This window comes from Psammomys obesus, unplaced genomic scaffold (assembly GCF_907164565.1).
Source record: "Psammomys obesus unplaced genomic scaffold, mPsaObe1.curated_primary_1811, whole genome shotgun sequence".
Classification (NCBI taxonomy): Eukaryota; Metazoa; Chordata; class Mammalia; order Rodentia; family Muridae; genus Psammomys; species Psammomys obesus.
The window spans coordinates 1,281,103-1,297,048 of NW_026596079.1; the positions used below are offsets into that span (position 1 = coordinate 1,281,103).

Below are 15,946 nucleotides of genomic sequence, written 5' to 3' on the forward strand. Positions count from 1 at the left end.
CTTTCTATGACCCCAAACCTCAGTAAGTTCCTAAGCCAAAAGTCTGGGAAGAGGCTGTATATGATGTGTTTGTCCTCAGCAGAAGGCAGATGAGATATAGTACAGCCAGAGCCCCAGCCATCACTGAGGGACAGTAGGTTCCACCCCCCAAATCCACCCTAGTCTTGGGCCTTTCCTATTTGTCACCAACAAAAAGAAATCTGTCCAAGGTCCCTGGTTACTTTTATTTTTCTTACCTCTAAGGATTAATTTTTATTTGGATGACACCAAATGCGTAGAGCCCCTACACGCACACACATGCACACTGAGAACTGTGTTTCTGCTGTCTATTCTTTCCAAATAGATTGTGCGTGTGTGTGTGTGTGTGCGTGCACGCGCGTGCGCAAACACATATGCAATCCCAAGGGGGCAAAGATGAGAACAAAGCCACCAAACAGTTAACTCCAGCAGCTGAAGAAGGGGGGAGTACTGGGACTCAGGCAGTGACCCAATCTGCCCTGTAACATTTCACTGTCAAAAATCCCCAAATTCCTGGCCAGGTGTACACAGGCCTCTGGGAACTAGATGAGCTGGAGTGTTTCCTAGTCTTGACATGCTCACTGCTTAGCTTGTCTTAGGGCTCATGGTGCCGTGTCCTGTGCGTCACTGCTCATGCTCAGACCTGTTAAGCTCTGCAATGGAAAAATGGTGACCTATAGTCCTTCCTAGGGCCCTCTGAACCCCCTGGCTGCTCCCTTCAGACCTTTCTAAGAAGGGTATTTTCTAAATCACAGTCCTGCGTTCTGACCTTAACAATAAACACAACACAAACCCCAACAGCCCAATGTGGGAGGCAGGGGTGATCAGGGGCAGCCCAGAACCAGACCAACCAGGGCTACACAGTGAGAGCCTATGTGCGCCCACGTGCACACACACAGCCAGCATGTCCACAGATAGGTGTAATCCAATATATGCCAGCCGTTAACCCTGTGGCCTCCCAGGTTGCTTTTTTTTTTTTTTTTTTTTTTTTGGAAAACCAGGAGTCCTGTGGGGACCAGGAGGGGCCTTAACCCGCCGTGTCTGTACAGACACCTCTCCCCTACCTGCCAGCCCCATATAGACACTCAGCTGGCTCTCAGGTCTCCAAACCCAACAGATGCTGCTCAACCTTTTCTTGCAGTTTCTGTCCAGCCTGAGCCCTTCCCGCCCTGATAGGCAGTTTTGTCTTTGCAGGCACACTGGTTTCTGGTGTTTGCCCTCACAGACTCCTTTGTTCTGTTTGTCAGCAACTTGGAGCTATGCCTCAGACTCTTGAAACCACGCACTGACCCAACTGGCAGTCAGCCACCTCAGGAGACAAACCTTTGGCTCCAGCTCTGACTGGCTCCCTACCACGGTGGAATCATACCTGCCCTCTCCTGTGCCCAGTTATTTGATTTCCAATTCTGTCTCATTTCACCCAGTTCTACTGCTACTCAGGCTCCAACTCTGCCCAGCTTCCCCCACCCATGCCTTGTCCCTCTTGCCATTTGCTCCACTGTGGCCAGCAGCTTTAGACAGCTCCCCCAGCCAGGTGGGGGAGGAGAGGGAGAGGGATGGCTCTCCTGTGGTCTACTCCAGCCCAGCTCCGGAGGCTGTGTGGAGGACTTGGGCCTCTCTACGCAGCTCTGTTCTGAACTCAAACCAAGGCCTTTGCACAGCAGTGCAGTCCCCACCCCCCTTCCTTTTATCAAGACCTGGAGACAAGCCAGGGGTCAGTCGGTCACTGTGTGGTTAGAGCACAGGCTGCAGTCACTGACAAAAGGGAGCAAGGGCCTTGGGCCAAGAGATGTGCCTCCTCTCTCCCCTTTGTGGCTTGGGTCTCAGGTAATCATTGGTAAACCTGCTCCTGGGTAGGGAATGGTTGGTTCCACGGTCCTGGGCTGAATGGGCAGAAGCCTCCGAGAGAGAGAGAGAGAGAGAGAGAGAGAGAGAGAGAGAGATGATCCTGGCCATTCAGCAGGATTCAGACGTGGAGCACTCAGGAGAGTAGGCTTCAGGAAAAGTTTGGGACCTAGGAAGGGCGTTCTCGGATGGTAGTGGATGAAAGATGGCTTAGCTGGGCTGGAAAAATACTTTATTGGAAGGAATTGTGAGGGTGGAGTGGAAACCTCCGTCTACTCCCCCTTAGGGGAGAGAGGCTCAAAGATCCCTCCCAGAACTCGAATGCAGACAGGTAAAGGAGGGAGATGCACTGGGGGCTGGGGAAGGGCGCCAGGCTGTCGCAAGGAGGCGGTTGGGTGGCTCACGCACGCGGTCCGGGGAGCAGGGGCAGGCGGCTCAGCGCCGAGCGGCACACGGTCCCGTAGGCCTGGGAGTAGCCGCCAAGCGCAGCTTTGGCTGCGCCCTGGGCCCCCTGCAAGGCCGAGGTGCCAAACATCCTTCGGCCGGGTCGGGGTTCCGGGGCCTCCCGGGGCAGGCGGGAAGGGACCTGCACGCAGGCGAGGGTCTTGTTCAGGAGGGAGAGAAGTGGAGAAAGGTTCTGGGGGGTACGAACCACAATGGAGGGAGCTAGGAAGGGCCAGGGCTGGGCTCACCCATCGCGTGCCGACCGCCCGCGGCCCACCGCCCCGGGCCGGATCACTGCGGATCAGAACCTGATTGGCCGCCTGAGCCGCGGCCTGTGAAGTCAGGGAGGGCACCACCATCTTAAGGTTTGGCTTCACCTGGAAGGCGTGCACCACAGGGTCACGGAAACGTACTGCGAGAGGCTCTTCCGTGCCCATCCAACCTCGACTTACCCTTGAGGGTGCCAAGGGTGGCTCGGCAGTGGCCCCTGGGGGCCTTTCCCACCTGCCTGGCGGCGGAAGTTGGAGCAGGGGGTCTGAGTCCTGCTTGGGAACTTCTGTGGGGTCGTAAGAGCAACCCCTGGAGTTAGGTCCCCGCCGCGCACGTTGGTGGCCCCACACAGAAGGGGCCAGGGGTGCGTGGGAGGCGGGCAAGGCTCACCCACGTGCTCAGGGTTATGATCGGGGATACTCTGAGGTCTGAGTCTGTGTTTCCGCGCAGGCGTCTCCTTGGGGATCTGGGGGAGGATTCTGAGCTTCAGCGCTTGGGCCCGGGCAGGGGAAGCCCTGCGCTCTGCCTGCGAGGCTGCACCCCCCAGGCCTTCCTCCGGAGGGCTGCGGCAGATCGCTCTCCGCTCCAGGATCATCTGCGGGGTAGGAGGAGCGCTCAGTCGGGGCGGGGCAGTACTGGGGTCGCTGGAGTAAGAGGCTGGGAGGGTGCCCGTGGAAGGCGGGGCACTGGGAGTCCACAGCCCCAGCAGCACCTGGTACAGGCGGTTGCGATAATCTAGCGCAGAGAGCTGGTCTCCTTCGTGCACCGGGAGCCGCACTTCGGATCCCCGTGTCCACTCGCGGTCGGGGCAGTGGAATCTGCGGGGCCGAAAAAAAAAAAAATAGATGCAAGGCGTTGCAGGAGAGCAAGCCACTCGGGCTCCCTTCACGCCTAGCCCCCCCCCCCCCCCCCCGTTTCGTGCCTCACCTCTGCACGTAGGGGTGCTGCAGCGCCTGCTCTGCACTAAGCCGCTTGCCCGGAGCAAACGCCAAGAGTTGCTTCAAGAGGTCCAGGGCTTCTGGGGGGGTGTCTGGCGGCAGTAGGGCGTCCAGCGTCTGCCGTGGCCTGCGGGCAGCCGCCTGTCGTCTCCTCTCTAGGGCCCCGCCCGCGGAACCTTCTGTGTGTGGCTTGACCTCCACTTTTCTGCTTGTGTAAATCCCACTCCCCGAGGCCTGTTCCCAAAGTGGTCACCTCTCCATCCCATTCCCTCCTCCCCGCTCAGTGGGACTCTCCTCCCTTTTCCTAAGGCTGGGGTGTTCTTACTTCTGGGGCATGGGTCTTATTTTTTAATTTTTTTCTTTTCCTTGCCAGCCTCGTGGATTTTTGTCTCCCACCCTTCCCCCTTCATGACTAAGCTTTAAGAGGCTGGGGCTGAGGGCAGAGCTCTGCACTGGTACAAACTGGCTTTGTCAGCTGCAAGGTGGCTGCCCCCTCTTTCCAGCTGCCACCTCTCCCCCACACCTAAGTGGTCCACTCACCTGGACCCGAGATTCTGCAGAATCAAAGCACTGTATTCTGAGCCGAGGCCCTGGAGTTCTGTGGGTGGGTGGGTGGGTGGGTGAGTGGGTGGAAGGGTTTTGAGCAGGCAGGCTTGGTAGAAGGGGACAACCATCCCTTCTGGCCACATAAATAATAGCCTCTCAGAGAGTCTGTGATCTGGAGGGACTCAGACCCCTAAAAACCAGCCATTTGCCCTGTATGAGCCTATGAGCACCCAGAGCCATGCTTTACCTGGAAGCCACACAATCTCAACATGCTCACATAGAAGATGCTGGGCTCATGCCTCTGTTTGCTTTCACCCCAAAAGCAGGAGCTTTCTGAGAGAACAGAGGGACCCTGCTGGATCTTGAAGGTTTCTCCCTCCTGCCACGCCCCCCTGACGGAGGCTCTCAGCAGCCAGCACAGGTGCTTCACTCCTGTTCCCCTGACCCTCTGCACAACCAGCACCTTCCAGTTACTGTTTGGCTTCCTCTGTCCCTGGGGCCATTTCTGCCTCCTGCAACAGCTGGCCCCAGCAGCCGTTCTCTGGCTCCTCCTTTCAGATGACTGAAAGGGCCACTTTCAGTCATCTGGGGGCAAAAGACTCTCTTCTGCACAATAGTGGGGCCTGTCTCACGGCTGTGCCCTCTGACTCTCATTACCCTATGCCTAGGGACAGGCTGCTGAGGTTCAGACCTCAGTGTATACGCTCACCCTCCGTGGAGGGCAATGGAATGGTCTCCAGGATCAGCTCCAGCTGGTGGAAAGTAGACGTGCCAGGAAAGAGTGGTTCCCCTCGAAGCATCTCTCCCAATATGCAGCCCAGGCTCCACATGTCCACTCCAGGGGTATACCTGGGGCAGGAAGGGGTGTGTGCAAGGGCAGGAAGCACAGAGGCAGAGGTAGAATGGTAGTGGGGGGCACTGAGTAGTCTGGTGGGCTCAGGCAGGACCAGGATACAGGGTGCCCTATGGGACCTGAAGGGAGAAGGTAGGCTGGGCATGCGGCTGTTACCATCGGCAGGACAGCAGCACCTCTGGAGCTCGGTACCAGCGTGTGGCCACATACTCTGTCAGGGCTTGGCCCTCAGGGCCCTCAGGGAGGTCGCTAAGGGGCCGAGCCAGGCCAAAGTCACAGAGTTTCACCCGGCAGGCAGCATCCAGTAGAACATTGGCTGGCTGGAGAGAGGAATGGGCTTGAGACCCAGCGGGCCTGGTGCACAGGGGAGCCAGGGAACTGTGGGCACACTGCAGACCCAACCTTCTGGTCCCGGTGGATGACACTCCCTGAGTGGATAAACTTGGTGGCCCTCAGGAGCTGGGAAAAGATGCACCGCTTGTGGATGTCCTCCAGCAGCCTGCCCTTTCGGATGACCATGTTTAGGTCGGTGTCTGGGAAGGATACGCAGGTCAGTCTGGAGGGCGAAGAGCGCAGGTGTGTCTGTACCACTTTGAGCCTGCACCAGCCCTCCTCAGCCCCTCTGGGCTCTCTCTGCCTGGCTACCCAGCCATTGAGCCCGTCTTCACTGCCAATAGAACCATGACAGTCTGTGGGATTATTTTCATACTGTTTCGTGTTGTTCTTGGTTTACAAACTGAGTGGGAAAGGGGGAACACAGCAAGCGGGGGCAAAGCAAGAACTCTGCTCAGGAGGGGCGGCGGGGAGCGATGTTCACCACCAGGCCAAGTGCAGGCAGGGTGAGGGGAGAGACGGGGCTTCACCTTCAGGCTTTGAAGGTCAATCTTCACTAGTTTTGTGCTCAGGTTCAAGGAGCCAATATGGCAGAGGCCAAGCAGCAGAGGGACATAAGGAAGGAGCCAGTCCACTCAAGCAGGGCTGGGAACTGGCCAAGGCTTCACTCACCCATGGACTCAAACACCAGGTAAATATCTCTGTCATTCTCTGCTGGGATCACATCAAGCAGGCGGATGATGTTGGGATGGTCCCCAAACTCCTGGAAAGGTAGGCTGTTGCTGTTGGGAAGCCAAGGCCATGCTCTGGACCACTAGGGCCGGCTTCTCCCTTGTCTGAGGGGGACCTGCTCGCAGGAAAGGGATGAGATAGGGATGGCCTGGGCCAATTACCTGGAGAAGCATGACTTCACGGAAGGTCCTCTGTAAGAAACAGAAATACCCAGCAGGGCTGACCCAGATATGCCAGGAAACCTGCTTCAAGGCCCCGCCTCCACCCCACAGCGCCCTCCATATTTCCTCACTGCTCACTTACCTGAGCATCTGTCTGGTCCCTAAAGGCATCAAAGATTTTCTTGATGGCTACTACCTCACCAGTCCTCCGATCCACTGCCTTCCACACAATGCCATAGGCCTGGAGAACATATAGCTCACACACAGTTCCTGCCCTCTATGTATCCACTCAGACCTTCCTGAGCCTGGCTTATGTGCTCCTGAGCCAGGCCGGAGCAGCCTTTCACTCTCTGTTAACTAGAATGGGCCAGGCTTCCACAGAACAACCTATGGGAACCCAGAAAGGTAGGGGATGTGGGTGGAGCATCAGTACTACGCCTCCTGCGACCCGGGGACCCTGGCAGTCACCTGCCTTCCAGGGCGAGGTCCCTGAGTGCCACCTAGTTTCCTTATGGAAACAGGGGTGCAGGAGCCTCGGAGGAGGCGGGACGCGAGTCCAGGAGCCAGCGTCCAGAACCATATGAACAAGTCATATGGTTGAACAAGCCTTGAGGAGGCTGACCGCGGATAACTGCAGGGCCCCCTAGGATGACGGGACGTCCCCGCGCTCACCCCCTTCCCAAGCCTCCGCTTGAGCAGGTATCTCTGGGCTACGTTATGATCCACCTCGGCAGCACACATGGCGAGAGGCAGGCGCCGGCTCCTGGGGTTGACCGACTCTTTCCTTGGAGCTGGACCTGTTGATCCGTTGGCTTGGGAACCGGCAGACGCGATGCTCCTCCCTTGCGCCTGCGCCAATGGGCGGGGTCCGCAGCCGGCCCCACCTGTCCGCTTGGGTCGGCTGGTCTGTGCACGCGGGAGTGTGGGTGGGGTTGGGGTGGGGAGGCTATCCCCGGAGGGCGCCTGGCACAGCAGCATCGCAGCACTGCTAGCCCCTGGGTTTGTGCACGTCTGGGTGCAAGGGGGTGCTGAGATTCAGGTTCTCTCAGGGGCGAAGCTGGTATGTGCAACCGTGGATGAAAAGTCGGCGAGGTCAGGGCTTGGTGGGCGCCCTGAACCCTGGTAAAAGACCACTTTTAGAGCGGATGACCGGGGAAGGCGCCAAGTGGAGTGAGCCCAATACATTTGAGGCTCCAGGCTTGCCTGGCAGGGGAGTTGGACGGAGACCAAAGGGATGGGTCACCCAGAGGACCAAACACTGGGACCCCAGATGAGAGAGGGAGGAGGCTGCAAGCAGCAAGAAGGTAGCTATTATGCTGAAGTGGGGACACCACACAAGAGCAAGGAACACGGTGCTTGGAAGTGGATCCGGAGCTCTGGAGCCTTCCTTTATTAGGATGTGGGAAGGGTGACAGGCCTGGGCTGACCAGAGAGATGCAGTGTGTGTGTGTGTTTTCTCTAAGTGAGTCAATATAAAGCTAGAAGCAAGTCATTCAGATATACTAGAGACAGATGATCTTCAAAACCCTCAGAGATCTACAGAATACAGCATTTAAAGATCTTTTATTTCTGTTTCATGGTTTTATTGGGGTTTATCCTGGGTAGGAGCTGTCCACCTTAGGGTACCTCCCTCCCCAGTGTGTCTATTTGACTCCTCCTGGGAGGCTTTTGGGGACTTTTTCTTTTTCTTAGTGCTGCTGTTTGTGGAGCTAGCAGCAGCTTCAGGCTTCTCCTCAGAAGAAAGTTTCCTTTTCTTCTTAGGGACAGCTGGGCTTGCTGCCTCTCCCGGTCCACTGGCCATTTCCTCCTTAGGTGAGGATTTCTTCCTCTTAAGACTTACACTGCTAGTAGCCATCTCCTCAGGATCGCCGGGCAACTCCTCGGGAACTTTCTTTTTCTTGGTTTTAGGCAAAGAGACATTCTCCTGTGGAGTCTCCTGGGGTTTTAGCTTTTTCTTCTTAGGTTTTTCATGTATCTCCCCCGGTTGAGGACTCCTGGGAGGCAGCTGAGGACAGAGCACACTTGTCCCTGGAGTGAGCTATGTGCTACAACCAGCATCCTGGGCTCTTGGTCACGTTCTCTCAGCACCTATCGTCCTCCCTCACACTCCTCTGGAGCACTACTGTTTTCTGAGGAGGCCAGAGCCAGTCAGCCAGTCCCTTCTTTTCCTTCTTCAAGTGCTTCTTCTCCTTCTTTTTCAGCTTCCTGGTTATTTCAGCAGCCGCTCCCTCTGCCTGAACCATGGCTTCCTTCATGACATCCAGGTTCTTGCATTTAGTCTCCTAGAAAGACAGCTGCTTCTCAACTTGTTCTTGGAGCTTCTCCCCAAATAGGCTTGTGGGGACCTCAGAGAGGCAGTCAGTTCTTGAGGCAATACTGCATTTGTTTGCTAGGTATTGGGAAATATGGCCTTTGTTCTTTGCAGCTGCTCTGCCAATGAAGGTGGAATGAAAAATGAGTCCATATTTTGGTATGTTACCCCTTGTCTTCAGGGCCCTGGAAGACAAGGTCCCTTTTTGGTCCCCTTTTCCTGGGTCTTGGGAATCACTCAGACACCAGGAGCGGCCATCACCCGCATAGCAGAGGCCTGTATAGACCAGGGAGAAGATATTTTATTAATTTGAGTATTTTTTGACCATGAGACATGTCAGCTCCTAGCAGCACCCATTTTCTACTTCGAAGAAGATGATGAGCGTCAAAAGTTGTTCTTTAGGGTTTGGCTTCATATGTGGCAAGCTAGCCACTTGGCAAGGAATGCCCCTGCTTCTACTGCAGATAGAATAAATGGACAAACTGGATGGAGGAAAGTCGACTGCCGAGCTTCGCAAGGACAGGGTAGGCAAGTCCTTCGTAATACCTGCTTTACAGAAAAGTCTGTCAGACAGTCTGAGCCAGAAGGCTGAAGATGATTCTCCAATACTGTAGAGATATCTTGGGTGACTGTCCAGGCAGCCAGCAATCCCTGACATTTCTATAGTTTTGATAGCTGCTTGCTTTGCACTTTCTGTTTATTCAGATAATATTAATCCTTCTCAGGTCTCTGATGGGGTTGAAGACTAAATAGTTTATAATCTTATAATTATCATAAAGTTCTTTAGGATTTAAGAGATGTTTTAGATCTAAAAGGGTGGTTTTGGATTTGTATTGCAAGTTTTGATACAAAGTGATTTAGGAACAGAACTTTGGACTCATTAAGATAGGATAGATAGTATAATGCTTTCTTCAACATTGATAATTACATATGGATTAGACATTGTGAATGTAATTTTTACCTGATAGTATATATTTTATTGTTGTCAGAGGGAAAAGTCTCTTATTTAGACAAAAGGGGGAAATGTTGCAGGATATTTGATCCCATTGTGAACCCCAAAATTGTGAACTGTAAAATTCTGTTTCTTTGCTGTGGTTGAGCCCTATCACATACTTTTAATCCAAGAACTTTGTTTATTGTAAACCAGTGATTATGGTGTGGTTCACCCAGCCCTAGCACACACCTTTAATCTAAGAGCTTTCTGTACACAGGATTTAATAAAGTTAACCCTAGGTCAAGAGGCAGAGCAAGAAACCAGTTGACAGGGATTAATGAGTAGGAGGGACTTTGAGTTGAGGGGTATTAAAGACAGTGTGGAGAAGAAAGAGAATTTAGCTCAAGCTCTGGCTTTAGCTTAGGCTTCAGCACCTCAGCTCCCTGCCTTTTGGGGCTTTGAGCTAGTGAGCCTTTTGGGTTTTTTCCGTCCAGACCTGAGCTTAGAAGGAAGGTCAGCTGGGTGCTTTCTCTGCCTCTTTGAGCTAGCAGGTTTTCACCCCAGCATCTGGCTCCTGAGTCTTTATTGGTAAAATAGAGATTTTCCTTCTTTTAAACAACACTTCTCCCTGTCTCCACCAGATGCTCTGGGGAGGCTTGGTCCACTGCAGTCCCTGAGAGTGAAGGACCATTTCTAGCGTGGCTCAGGGTCACATAAGCAGGGCCCACCAAGTCTGAGTGGTACATAGAATAAAGGCAGGAATCACGTGGGAGTCTGGGTGTAAACTGCTTCATATGTGTGTGTTAGGCATTGGAGGGACCAGGTGACACAGGAGGACCAGCGTGCCCATTGGGGGACAGTAGAGAATCAGGCAGAGCTCTGAGCTCTCCCATTCACAGGCAGATTGCCAAAGTGCCTAGAGACCGACATTTTCACTAAGATTTAAATCTCTTGTAGTTCAATAGTTGTGTAAAATACAGTGAACGTGAATTACTAGACAAATTAAAACTCAAACTTCAGTTCCAAGGGATCCAGCTCTCTTGTAGCCACCTTGGACACCACGCACCCACGTGGTACATAGACATATATGCAGAAAAAAATACCCATACACATAAAAATAAAATTGAAACAGCAGAGCACTGGTTAACAAATTCTCAAGTGATTTCACACATCCAAGCAATGATGTGTGAAAGTCTGAGTTTCCCCAGGTACCCAGAAGTATGTGTGGGCAGTCTTGTCTTATTTTGGCCATTTAGTGAACAGGGAGCTATCTCAGCTGCTCTTAATTTGCCACTTTCCCAATGAGCAAGTTTCCATGTATTTTGTGGCTATTCCTGTGTCCGAACGTTGTGAATTCTGTTCAAATCTCTGTCCACTTTAATTTTTTTTTGTCCTCTATTCTAAAAATGAATTTTTGGACTTATTATTTTTCTACATGCCAGTTCTGGTACCATATTCTGTCAGATACATATTTTGTAAGTCAGATGGTTGCAAGCATGTCTACTCTAGCCACCCATCGATTTGTCAAACGTTAGGTCAGTATAAAAACTGTTCTTTAAGCCCAGCGGTGTTGGCAGCACTTTGGGGGCCAGCTATTTGAGACAAAGCTGTGGCCATCTTTGTGTCCAGCTTCCATTTTGTTTCTAAAGTGAAATTAAGTTCAAAATTTTAAACTTTTCAACTTTGCTTCCTGGAAGTGGCTGTTCCTATGGTGATTCAATAATGTCATAACTCATACTTTGTTATCTATTCGCTTGGCTACACTCTGGTCACACACTTCTCTACACACCTGATAAACTTTGGATGTACTGTAGAAGACCCTAAGCCCTGCCTCACTGACCTCACTTAGGACCAATCAGCTTAAAGGTTAATACTTTCTCTAGTTAGCCAAAAGCATACTATTGCTTTGTATGGTTAGCCAAAAAGTGTTACTGCTCTCTCCCATGTCTTTTGCATTTGGTTCTTTCTATAAAAACCCTGCAGTGAGAACTTGTAGCTGTCACAGTTGGGCTCCCAAGTCCTTACTGTGACCCTAATCAGTTATCTTGGAAAAGGTGTTCCAATAAACCATCCATATGTAACTGAGAACAGAGCCTGAGTGGTTTGTGTGGCTATGCTTACACTAGAACAGCACTTGGAAGGCAAAGGCTGGCAAATCTCTTGAGTTCTAGGCCAGCCTGATCTACAGAGTGAGATCCAGGACAGCCAGGGCTACATGGAGTAACCCCATCTCAAAAAATAAATAAATAAATAAATAAATAAATAAATAAATAAATAAATAAATAAATAAATAAAACCAAGCAAATGTAGTTTTATAACAAGACTATTGGTTTAAGAATTCCACTTTGATTTCCATTTCAAAGGTTATTTTATTTGGGGTATTCTATGTCTTTGGTGTTGATATTAATAACTATTGGATCTATAAATCAATTTAGAAATAAGTGATATGTTAATAATTGACTATTCCAATCAATGCAATTGATTTTTTTTTTCCTCTCTGTGTAGCCCTGACTGTCATAGAACTCACTATGTAGACCAGGGTAGCCTTGAACTCAGAGATCAGCCTGCCTCTGTCTCCCTAGTGCTGGGAATAAAGGCTTACATCACCTTGCCTGGCTCAAGGTTCAAAAAGCTTTAAAGCACTGATCTGTGTCTCTGGCAGCCTATTTCCCTTTTAAGAGTGTGAGTCAGTCTGGACCTCACACCTAGGTTCTGCTATTCTGAAGACAATGAGCCATCCCTGGCCTACAAACAGCTGTTACAGCACCGGCACTAGATTCCCCCAGCAGACTTGACGGGAACTGACTGTGTCACAAGAGCCTGTGATGTAGGCTTAAGTAACTGCAAACAAAAAGTACCTTCAGAACAAGCCCTTGAAATGCTAAAATGTTAAACCTTGCACATAGCTCACGCCTTTAATCCCAGCACTCAGAAAGCAGAGGCAGGCGGATCTCTGTGAGTTTGAGGCCGGCCTGGTCTACAAAGTGAGTCTAGGACAGCCAGTGCTACATAGAGAAACCCTGTCTTGAAAAAGAAGAAGAAGAAGAAGAAGAAGAAGAAGAAGAAGAAGAAGAAGAAATGCTAAAATGTACAGTTTGTTAACAGGAAAAATTCTGCCAGGCATTTTTAAAGGTAGCACACACCTTTAACCCCAGCACAAAGGAGACAGAGTTGGATCTTGGTGAGTTCAAAGACAACCGAGGGTACAGGACAGCCAGGGCTACCAAGTGAGATTCTATGTCTCTAAATAAATAAATAACACTGTAGAGCAATTTTAATTCAGAACATGGCTGCTCTGGCAAGAGATCACATCCAAAGAGAAGCCCATTGAATCAGTCAGCTGAAAGAAGAGTTTGAGCCAGAACGACTGAGTTGAACCAGCCAGCCCAGAACTCAGAACTAGAAAGGGTGAGCTTATTTAGCAGCAAGTCTCAGAGGCTGAAAATATTCTAGGCCTAGGTTAGATTGTATAGAGTCTAGAAGCTTCCAGGACTAGGCCTAAGTTAGTAGACAGAGACAGTAAGCCTCCGAGACAACAACTGAAAAAGGCAAATAAAACTTCCTTTTACATAAAACAGAAAACAAATGGGTTTGTTAGGCTGCTTACACGGTGCTCTCTTTTCATGAAGCCACTGGGACAAAAGGACTCCCCGATCCCAAATTTCAGATTAAAAGACAAAGATAGTATAGCTTTGACTTAGACACTCAAATTAATAAAATGCAGGATATTAACTGTTAACTCTCAAACCCGAGACAAGAAGCTGAGGCGCTTCAATGTGGACCTGGCTTCCAGGTTCTCCCAGCATCCCTCAGTCCTTTACCCTGCCCTCTACCCTGAACTCTCCAGCACAGGGGCTGGGCTGCCCTTCCCTCAGAGGCTCTTCCCTATATAATCCAGACATTTTGGTTACCCACCTCTTTTGTTCCTTTGGCCTCCCACCTCTCCCCACAAGGCTCAGGGTCATGTCCACTCTGGACTCTCCCAGATGTGTCTGCCTCCGGCTATGCTCTTCTATGTATCTATAATAAAGTCTCTCCTTCACCACACCTAAGAGCATTCATGTCTTTTCTTTTCCTTTTTATTTCTTTTTTTCTTTTTTCTTTTTCATTATTAACCATTTTGACACCTTCTCAGGAACCCATGCTCATGGTAAAAATCTACATATGGAAAGATCTTAAAATCATCAACTTAGAGAGTTTTGGGTCATAATTGTTCCCCGCAAAAATAGGATGATAGTTATATACTAAAGGGGACATTAGTATATTGGAGCCAAGGCAGCTGAAACCATAGCTGTACATGCGGCTTTGCCCAGAGAAATACTTTTCAATGTGCCTTGATTCCCTCTGTCTCAGTGGTGGGTTTGTCCCTGTCTACTATAGAGTAAGAAAGTAAGAAAACAAAGGAGCAGGCTTTCAAACTCTTGCCGTGCATTCAGGTTCCCTCACACATCACCTGAGTTGTCTTGTATTACAAAACAATTAAGGAACAGAAATTAATTAATGTGCAGATTAGGTTTTTGTCAACTTTACACACACTAGAGTCATTTGGGAAGAGGGACTCTTAATTGAAAAAGTGCCTCTAGGTGCCGGGCGAGGTGGTGCACGCCTGTAATCCCAGCACTCAGCACTCGGGAGGCAGAGGCAGGCAGATCTCTGTGAATTCGATGCCAGCCTGGTCTACAAAGCAAGTCCAGGACAGCCAAGGCAACACAGAAAAACCCTGTCTTGAAAAAAAACAAAGATAGACAGAGAGATAGAAAGAGAGGAAAGTACCTCTTTCAGGTTGGCTTGTGTGTGTGTGTGTGTTTGGCATTTTCTTAATGATTGATTTGGGAGGGCCCAGCTCACCCCTGGGATGGTGGCCCTGAATGCCATAAAAAAAAGCAGGCTGAGCAAGCCACAGGAGCAAGCTACTAAGCAACGTTCCTCCGAGGCTTTTGCCTGTTTCTGGCTCCCAGGTTCCTGGCTTCAGGTTCCTTCCTGACACTGGTTTCACTGAGAGACAGTTTAACTGATCCTTATCTGGGGAACAGAAGCTGGGTTCTAGGTTGCCCTCATTGTCTCATAGGTTTTGTTTTTGTTTTTGTTTTTGTTTTTTATCAAGTCTGGGCCTGAGGAAGATGGGAATAGACATTCTATTTTTTGTTTGTTTGTTTGTTTTTCAAGACAGGGTTTCTCTGTGTAGCCTGGCTGTACTGCAACTTGCTCTGTAGACCAGGCTGACTTTGAACTCACAGAGATGTCTGCTTCTGCCTCCCAAGTGCTGGGGTCAAAGGCATGCACCACCACTGCTCAGCCAGACATTCTATCTTAAAGATTCCCCCATCCTCAGGAGAGAAAGGAATCTCTGTAGTTTTGTGGTGTCCTGTGTGAGATGCCCATCTTTCCTGAACTTGGCGGAGTTCTTTGTTTCAGGGTCCACCCTCCTGACAGGTGTAAGACAGAAGGTTTGGTGGAAATTTTTTTTCCCTCTCTCCTTTTCTTTGGCAGTCAACTTCAGGCTCCAACTCCTGCCTGCCTATTAAATCTCCCAATATATTAAGTACAAAAATAATAACTCGGAAGGGAAGGGTACACGCCTTTCCTCTGCCCTGCCAGGGCTTCCACCCATTCTCTGATCATGGTGTCAACTAATTATAATATGTATCCTCTCTTGTAGGGTACTAGGAAGACAGCCAGGCAAGAAAAGATCTAACTGGGCAGGGGGTGTTGAATGAGATGCTCCCTGTAAGTCTTAGGCATTAGAATACTTGATTCCTAGTTGGCTGAACTGTTTGAGAAGGATTAGGAGGTGTGGCTTTTTTGGAGGAGGTGTGTCAGAGCTCTCAGGCCAGTAGCGGTGGTGCATGCCTTTAATCCCAGCCCTCAGGAGGCACAGGCAGGCTGATCTCTGCGAGGATATAGTCGCCTGGACTATACAGCAAGTGCCAGGGAAGACAAGACTATATAATGAGACCTTGACTCAAAAAATAAATAAATAAATAAATAAATAAATAAATAAATAAATAAATAAATAGTGCACTTTCAGCAGCTGCCTGCCAACTTTATCTTTGCTAACCATCATAGACTCTAACCCTCTGGTACAGTAAGCCCCAAATAACCCCTTCCTTCTGTATATTGTTTGTGTTGTGATATTTTAACACATCAACAAAAAATAAAGGTAAGGGGGGAGGGGGAGACACCTGTGTTAGGATGAGGTTTAATTTTAACTGGGCATGTTAATTAGAGCAGCCAAAGGGGTTTTTGATTGCTGAACTTTGGTGGTCGGCCTCAGGAGGAGGAAGTGGCCAAATAAGGGAACGGACCTTGGTGGCTAGGTTTAGGACTATAATCTGGTTTTTAGCAAGGCAGAGGGAATGAAGAAGGGCAAGGCCTGCCAGAGCCATGCTCACCCCGCTCCAGCTAGCCAGCATCCATTCACATGAGCCCCCAAAATGGTTAAAGAATACAAAACAAGGAAGGCAAAAAAAAAAAAAAAAAAAAAAAAGCTGTAATGCTAAGGACAAAAATCTCAGAAATACCCCAAGGGGCAGCAGGGATGTTTGTCCATCCGGAATCCAA

At 50.2% G+C, this 15,946-nt stretch overlaps 1 protein-coding gene and 1 non-coding gene across 8 annotated transcripts; both read right to left on the minus strand.

The window, feature by feature from the left end:
- Positions 1–2,041: 2,041 nt before the first annotated feature.
- On the minus strand, positions 2,042–6,932 carry Mapk15 (mitogen-activated protein kinase 15). Of its 7 annotated transcripts, none has more exons than XM_055626775.1 (14): positions 6,813–6,932; positions 6,283–6,381; positions 6,141–6,170; positions 5,920–6,010; positions 5,317–5,447; positions 5,071–5,234; positions 4,771–4,910; positions 4,056–4,113; positions 3,505–3,642; positions 3,290–3,395; positions 2,968–3,172; positions 2,760–2,863; positions 2,616–2,684; positions 2,189–2,449 (listed from the first exon to the last, which is right to left on the minus strand). In XM_055626775.1, the coding sequence occupies exons 1-14, from the start codon at positions 6,879–6,881 to the stop codon at positions 2,264–2,266; spliced, it is 1,590 nt and encodes a 529-aa protein (XP_055482750.1). In that variant the 5' UTR covers positions 6,882–6,932; the 3' UTR covers positions 2,189–2,263. The 7 variants fall into 7 exon arrangements, with proteins under 7 accessions (XP_055482744.1, XP_055482745.1, XP_055482746.1 ...); XM_055626774.1 differs by having other exon boundaries at positions 2,556–2,684; XM_055626772.1 differs by having other exon boundaries at positions 2,189–2,467; positions 2,556–2,684.
- Positions 6,933–8,682: 1,750 nt separating this feature from the next.
- LOC129690949 (small nucleolar RNA SNORD86) lies at positions 8,683–8,766 on the minus strand. The gene has a single exon (XR_008722397.1). It is a non-coding gene; the product is annotated as a small nucleolar RNA SNORD86 (small nucleolar RNA).
- Positions 8,767–15,946: the final 7,180 nt, after the last annotated feature.

What these genes read in the sequence shown, in the direction of transcription:
- Mapk15 (XM_055626769.1), bottom strand. Translation starts at nt 6,881, where the DNA reads ATGTGTGCTGCCGAGGTGGATCATAACGTAGCCCAGAGATACCTGCTC. An exon ending in CTGCAGAATCTCGGGTCCAG is followed by an intron (nt 3,643 to 4,055) that starts GTGAGTGGACCA and finishes GGCTGCCCGCAG; the next exon opens with GCCACGGCAGACGCTGGACG. An exon ending in ATCGCAACCGCCTGTACCAG is followed by an intron (nt 3,173 to 3,289) that starts GTGCTGCTGGGG and finishes CCTACCCCGCAG; the next exon opens with ATGATCCTGGAGCGGAGAGC.